We start from the raw sequence: 7,999 nt of genomic DNA on the forward strand, positions 1-7,999 counted from the left end.
GGCACTAGTAGCACCTTGGACCTTCAAACTAGCTTATGTGTTCCCGCCATTTCCTCTCATCCCCAGGCTGATAGCCAGGATCAAGCAGGAGAGGGCGTCGGTGATTTTGATAGCTCCTGCGTGGCCACGCAGGACTTGGTATGCAGATCTGGTGAATATGTCATCGGCTCCACCTTGGAAGCTACCTTTGAGACGAGACCTTCTTGTTCAGGGTCCGTTCGAACATCCGAATCTGGTTTCACTCCAGCTGACTGCGTGGAGATTGAACGCTTGATTTTATCGAAGCGAGGGTTCTCAGATTCTGTGATCGATACTCTTGTTCAGGCCAGAAAGCCTGTGACTAGAAAGATTTACCACAAAATTTGGAAAAAATATATCTGTTGGTGTGAATCTAAAGGATTCCCTTGGGACAAGGTTAAGATTCCTAGGATTCTATCCTTCCTTCAAGAAGGATTGGAAAAAGGATTATCGGCAAGTTCCCTGAAGGGACAGATTTCTGCCTTGTCGGTATTACTTCACAAAAAGCTGGCAGCTGTGCCAGATGTTCAAGCCTTTGTTCAGGCTCTGGTTAGAATCAAGCCTGTTTACAAACCTTTGACTCCTCCTTGGAGTCTCAATTTAGTTCTTTCAGTTCTTCAGGGGGTTCCGTTTGAACCCTTACATTCCGTTGATATTAAGTTATTATCTTGGAAAGTTTTGTTTTTAGTTGCGATTTCTTCTGCTAGAAGAGTCTCAGAATTATCTGCTCTGCAGTGTTCTCCTCCTTATCTGGTGTTCCATGCAGATAAGGTGGTTTTACGTACTAAACCTGGTTTTCTTCCAAAAGTTGTTTCTAACAAAAACATTAACCAGGAGATTATCGTACCTTCTCTGTGTCCAAAACCAGTTTCAAAGAAGGAACGTTTGTTGCACAATTTGGATGTTGTTCGCGCTCTAAAATTCTATTTAGATGCTACAAAGGATTTTAGACAAACATCTTCCTTGTTTGTTGTTTATTCAGGTAAAAGGAGAGGTCAAAAAGCAACTTCTACCTCTCTCTCTTTTTGGATTAAAAGCATCATCAGATTGGCTTACGAGACTGCCGGACGGCAGCCTCCCGAAAGAATCACAGCTCATTCCACTAGGGCTGTGGCTTCCACATGGGCCTTCAAGAACGAGGCTTCTGTTGATCAGATATGTAGGGCAGCGACTTGGTCTTCACTGCACACTTTTACCAAATTTTACAAGTTTGATACTTTTGCTTCTTCTGAGGCTATTTTTGGGAGAAAGGTTTTGCAAGCCGTGGTGCCTTCCATTTAGGTGACCTGATTTGTTCCCTCCCTTCATCCGTGTCCTAAAGCTTTGGTATTGGTTCCCACAAGTAAGGATGACGCCGTGGACCGGACACACCTATGTTGGAGAAAACAGAATTTATGTTTACCTGATAAATTTCTTTCTCCAACGGTGTGTCCGGTCCACGGCCCGCCCTGGTTTTTTTTTTTTAATCAGGTCTGATATTTTATTTTCTTTAACTACAGTCACCACGGTACCATATGGTTTCTCCTATGCAAATATTCCTCCTTAACGTCGGTCGAATGACTGGGGTAGGCGGAGCCTAGGAGGGATCATGTGACCAGCTTTGCTGGGCTCTTTGCCATTTCCTGTTGGGGAAGAGAATATCCCACAAGTAAGGATGACGCCGTGGACCGGACACACCGTTGGAGAAAGAAATTTATCAGGTAAACATAAATTCTGTTTTCTCTTTATGGGATACTGCAGTATGTTACTTAGATTTTCACCAACCAAGTCGGAGAAGCCCAAGAGATTCACCGCAGGCATCAGTCACATATGAAGGGTCGGCCCCCGACCTGGGCTCAGGTTAAGTAGGGGACAGATAATCCCCGTTTCGGAAAGCTTAGGCCCAGTTCACCCAGGGGGTTCTGGACATTATATCTCAGGGATACATTGTAGGTTTCCAATCTCGCCCTCCAGGGGGCAGGTTCCTCCTTTCAAGGATGTTGGGGAAACATGAACAGCCTCCCTAAGCTGTGCAGATGATCTTGTACCTTTGGGCAGTTGCTGTTCCAATCCCTCAGGCAGAGAGGAAAGAAGGAATTTCATACCTTTTACCGTTCCCAAGGAGGGTACCTTTCGTCCCATATTAGACCTGAAGTGCCTCACTAATTCTTAAGAGTACCTCATCAAGATGGAGACCATCAGGTCCATTCTTCCTCTCGTGCAGGAAGGTCAATTCATTACCACCTTGGATCTAAGGGGTGTATAACTTCATATTTCAATTCTCTGAGATAATTTTCAGTACCAACGTTTTGCTTTCCTGGACAAGTTTTTCCAGTTCATAACTCTTCCATTTGGGCTATCTATGGTTTCCAGGATCTTTACAAAAGTTCTACGGGCCATCCTTGCTGTAGTCAGACTACAGGGGATGCTGTGGTGCCATACTTGGACGACATCTTGGTTCAGGCACCATCTTTTATTTAGCGACTTCTTTCTCTCTCAAAACAATATTGAATTTCTTAGGATCATCATAGATTCTATCTGCATGAATATTTCTCTCACAGATCAGCGCAGGCAGAAGCTCCAGGCCGCCTGCCATCTGCTTCAATCCACTCCTCGGCCTTAAGTGGCTCAATGTAGAGAGGTGGTAGGTCTCATGGTTGCGACTTCAGGCGATATTCCTTTTGTTTGCATCCATTTGAAACTTCTACAGTTATGTATGCTCAAGCAAAGGATCCTGAAGCATTTAAACCTGTCTAAGGTAATATCTCTGGATCCATAGAGGAGAGAGTCATTTTCCTGTTTGCTGTCTAAGGAACCCATTCTCCAGAGCCATGTGCTTTCTGCACCCATGTTGAGGGAGCGATCCTCCAATCAACATTCTAGAGCTGAGGGCCATCTTCAAAGCCTTTCAGCCATGGTCCAGTTGCATTCCGTCCCTTTTTGTTCAATTTCAGTAGGACAATATTTCTACGATGGCCTATGTCCATCTCCAGGGCGGAACTCGCAGTTCTCTGGATATGCGGGAAGGTCTTGTATCCTTCAATGGGCAGAGACATATCAATGCCAAGTTCAGCCTTCCGCATTCCAGGTGTGGACAATTGGGAAGCGGAATTTATGAGCAGACAGATCATGCACTCCGGGGAATGGTTGCTTACCAAGAGGCATTTTGTGGGATAACCTGATTTTTTGTATTCATTAATATTTATACTGATGTGCAATGCACTTAAATATTAGATCTTTGTTTATTTGTTTAATTATTTAAAGTTTTCTTTTCACAAAGCCTGCTTATCACTAATATTGTGATTTTTTTTTTTTTTATTTTTCTAGGGCATTGTCCAACAATTTTTAATTCTATTGACAACTAGCACAGATGAAAGCCTCAGATTTTTGAGCTTTAGGTTGGACTTCAATGAACATTATAAAGCAAGAGAGCCACGGCTACGTGTGTCACTTGGAACCAGAGGGAGGAGAAGCTTACATGTGTGAAGAAATCAGCGCTCTGTTAATAAAAAACTAACCAAACCAAATATTGTGCAGAGCTTGAGATATTTATGCAGACAGCAAGTCTTTAGCATTTCAGTGTGTGTTTGTACAGCAAAGGTAAAAAATAAATATATTGGTCTTTTTGTAAATTAGTCCATTTATGAAGAAATTAAGTGGCTCTGTTTACACTGTAAATTTAAGTAGTGTATATTTTTTATGAATGATACCTTTTGATTTTGTGTTTTTTTTAAAGCTGTGTTCAGTGTATTATTTGCTAACTTAATCTGCCTTCCATAGGTTCATGTATTACACCTCATTTTTTTTTTCATTTTTTAACAATGTAGATTATTACACCAGTTACACTTTCTTGTTAAGCCATACCATTATAAACCTTTCTTTTTTTAAAATGTTTGTCATCTATCTTTTTTTCAAAATCATGTATACAGTATCTAAACCCTAAATCACATATTGGATCTTATGACAATATATTAATTTCATATTCTAAAGAATATGTAGATAGTTTACATGTCTTGGGAGACAATTGACTTAAGTAATAAAGCTTATTTATGTGCTTCATTGTAAATATTTATATATTGCTATTCAGAAACAATGGTATATATCCTTTGCGGTTTTTATTATATAAAATTGTCATGTCACCACAATGAAGCCTACATTTATTATGTTTACTAAATAAAAACACAGCTATCTTTTCTGTTTGGCATATCTTATTTCTCCCTCTGGAACTATGTAATAAAAATATGATTCATAGTAATATTTCTAACAAAGCAGCTACCAAGATCAACATTGATCCTTAATAAAAAATAAATAAAAAAATATATGCTTACCTGATAAATTTCTTTCTTTCTGGATATGGTGAGTCCGCAGCATCATCAATTACAGCAGGAGGAGGCAAAGAGCACCATAGCAAAGCTGTTAAGTATCACTTCTCTTCCCACAACCCCAAGTCATTCGACCGAAGGAAAATAGAGAAAAAAGAAGCAACACAAGGTGTAGAGGTGCCTGATGTCTCAGTCAAAAATAACTGTCTTAAAATAAAGGGCGGGACCGTGGACTCACGATATCTGGAAAGAAAGAAATTTATCAGGTAAGCATACATTTTGTTTTCTTTCCTAAGATATGGTGAGTCCACAGCATCAGCAATTACTGTTGGGAATCAATACCCAAGCTAGAGGATACAGATGATTAGGGAGGGACAAGACAGGTAACCTAACCAGAAGGCACCAATGCTTGAAAAACCTTTCTCCCAAAAGAAACCTCAGCCGATGTAAAAGAATCGAATTTGAAACATTTTGAAAATAGAATGCTGAGAAGACCAAGTCACCACCTTGCAATTCTGTTTCACAGAAGCTTCATCCTTGAAAGACAAGAAGAAGCGAAAGCCCTAGTGGAATGAGCTGAAATACTCTCAAGAGCCTGCTGTCCAGCAGTCTCATAGGTCAAACAAATTATACTTCTCAACCAGAAAGAAAGAGAAGCAGCAGAAGCTTTCTGACCTTTACGTTTCCCAGAGAAACAAACAAAAGGGCAGAAGACTGGCGATAATACTTATTCGCCTGTAGATAGAATTTCAGAGCACGCACAACGTCCAGGTTGTGTAACAAACGTTCCTTATGACCAGAAGGATTAGGACATAGAGAAGGAACAACAATTTTCCTATTTGAAACAACCTTAGGAAGGAAACCTAACTTAGTACGAAGAACCACCTTATTGGCATGAAGATAAGGTGAATCATACTGCACAGCTGAGAGTTCCGAGACTCTCCGAGCATAACTCTTAATATCTATGGAATGCATTGGCTCAAACGGAGCCAACTGCAAAACTTTAAGAGCAAGGTTAAGACTCCAAGAAGGAGTAACCAACTTAAACACAGGCCTGATTCTGACCAGAGCCTGACAAAAAGATTGCACAACTGAAACGACTGCCAGACGCTTATGTAGCAAAATAGACAATGCAGCAAACTGACCCTTCAGGGTACTTGCTGACAAATCCTTCTTTACACCATCCTGGAGAAAGGGCAAAATTCTAGGAATCCTGACTCTACTCCAAGAGTAACCCTTGGATTCACACCAATAAAGATATTTACGCCATATTTTATGATAAATCCTTCTAGTAACAGGTTTGCAAGCCTGAATCATGGTTGCAATGACCGCTCATAAACAGAACTAAGCGTTCAATCTCCAAACAGTCTGCTTCCGAGAAATGAGATTTGGATGAAAGAAGGGACCCTGATCAGAAGGTCCTTCCTCAGAGGCAGCCTCCAAGGTGGGAGAGACGACATCTTCACTAGGTCGTCATACCAGATCCTGCGAGGCCACGCAGGGGATTTTAAAATCACTGACACTCCCTCTTGTTTGATATGAGCAATGACTCGTGGAAGGATAGCAAACAAAGGAAACAGGTAAGCCAACCTGAAATCTCAAGGGACCCGTCAGAGCATATATCAGAGCGGCCTGTGGATCCCTTGACCTTGAACCATACCTTAGAAGCTTGGCATTTTGCCGAGACTCCATCAGATCCAGCTCCGGCATCCCCCATTTGAGGGTTAAACTGGAGAACACCTCTTTCCGGGATTAAATAACTGCCTGTTCAGAAGTCCGATCCCAATTGACCAGACCCTGGAAATTGGATGACAGACAACAATAGTGAGCTTCTGCCCACTGAACAATACAAGTCACCTCCAACATGGCTATGGAACTCAGAATTCCTCCCAGGTGGTTGATGTAAGCCATTGAGGTGATATCGTCCGACTGGAACCAAGCTGAGGACGACTGAGACCAAGTCATCAGAGCATTGTAAATCACTCTCAACTCCAAGATGTTAAGGAGGAGAGCAACCCAGCAGGTTGGCATCCATGGTCACATTACCCAGGCATGTCTCCAGAAGCACGCGCTCTGAGACATATACTCCTGAAAAACCACAACAGGAGAGAGTCTATTGTCAACTGATCTAGAACTATCCTCTGAAACTGTCAGGCTTTCAATATAATGTTAATGAAGGAACTCAATTCACAGATCTAAATATACTTAAAGTTGTTTTGTTTCACTATAATAAAGGAATGACACTATGGCTTAGTGAAATTCACACCTAATAGTGATAGTTTAGTTGCTGGTATTGCCTCACCCCAATTGTGCAGTTAAGGGTTAAGCAAAGTTTAAATGGATTAAAGGAATGCTCTGTTATCTAAGTAAGCTTTAGAATTTAAGATGCGAGTGTAGTATAGTCTCTTAAAACTTACAGCGTCACATGCAGAGTACCACTTTAAATAATAAGCTTAGTGCTTTCTGATTACCGCTATCATATGTTGATAAGTTCTTGTATCAAATGCTTTTAAATTGCAGAGTTAGCTTTTACCTTTTCTTGTCTTGCACTTGTGGGGTGGCAGAGCCGATAAAATGTACAGTCTGTTCTGTGGAAGTTCCGGTTAGGAGGTGGGAGGAGTGTCGGCTTACTTTCAGCTGACAGAGGGTGATACAATATGGATTAAAGCCAGGTACTCAGTGAAAAGTTCTTACAGTAACTTAAATATTAACACAAGCTATAGAGTGAAAGTTCTTCCTATATTACTTGCTTTAGTACATGTACTTTTGATACTTGCGGTTTGCTCAGCAGTTAATTAAATTTGATTTGCGTGTCCAGCTTCTGAATTAACATATATTGCTCTTGCTTGGCTGAAATCCAGATGACTGTGATACAAAGTTGCTGAAATGTTCCTGTGAGAAAGAAGTTTAGAGAACAATGTTATTTTCAATAATAATAGGCTCAGGAAAAAGGGTAGCCTTGTACACCAAATTACTAAGCAAAGAATAATGGTTTTGGGTGTTTTTTAAAGGCAAGCTGCAAGTTGTTGATTGTAAGATTCTCTGGGTCCTAGAAGGAGCAGTGTTCCTGACACGACCCCCCACTCAGGGCAACGGTGCCACAGTTGCAGGTCTGGGTCAATTCGGATATCTGTGATGGAAGAGAGTGACCAGCCGTTGAGCTTTAAGGTTGGTTGCAGGCTCCCAGGTGTCTTTATCTGCTGAATAATTTTTCCACCGTACCAGATATTGTAATTCACCTCTATGAAACCTGGAATCCAGCAAGGAATGAACTTCGTATTCATCCGGATCCATTGCCTGAGGAGATGGGGGGAGAATAATTTGAGAGTGCTGAGTGACTCTGTAAGGTTTCAATAGTGACACATGAAATGTGGGGTGGACCTTCATACTGTCAGGTAATTTGAGAGTCATTGCGTTTTCATTAACAACTCGAACAATGGGGAATGGTCCTACAAACAGTCCTGAGAGTTTCTTACTTGGTATCTGTAATTTCATGTTTTTGGTTGAGAGACAAATGAGGTCACCTATGGTGTATGATGGTGGTGGTCTTCTCTTGAGGTCATAGTAATGTTTTTGTGTGAGTTGAGCATTTTTTATGTTCTCTTCAATAAACCGGAAATTGTCTTGTAAAGAATCATGTAGATCATCTATTAAAGGTGAATTTAAGGAGTCTGTTGAAA

At 41.1% G+C, this 7,999-nt stretch overlaps 1 protein-coding gene across 1 annotated transcript in view; it reads left to right on the plus strand.

Annotated features, from left to right (window-relative positions):
• Positions 1–4,192, plus strand: part of TUBGCP3 (tubulin gamma complex associated protein 3) — a 932,421-nt gene extending 928,229 nt beyond the window's left edge. The window contains exon 19 of the mRNA XM_053705469.1: positions 3,325–4,192. Within this exon, the coding sequence (XP_053561444.1) occupies positions 3,325–3,483 (159 nt within the window). The 3' untranslated portion in view covers positions 3,484–4,192. The remainder of the gene's footprint in view (positions 1–3,324) is intronic.
• The last annotated feature ends 3,807 nt before the right edge of the window (positions 4,193–7,999 follow it).

Source organism: Bombina bombina, chromosome 3 (genome assembly GCF_027579735.1).
Source record: "Bombina bombina isolate aBomBom1 chromosome 3, aBomBom1.pri, whole genome shotgun sequence".
NCBI classification, from domain to species: domain Eukaryota; kingdom Metazoa; phylum Chordata; class Amphibia; order Anura; family Bombinatoridae; genus Bombina; species Bombina bombina.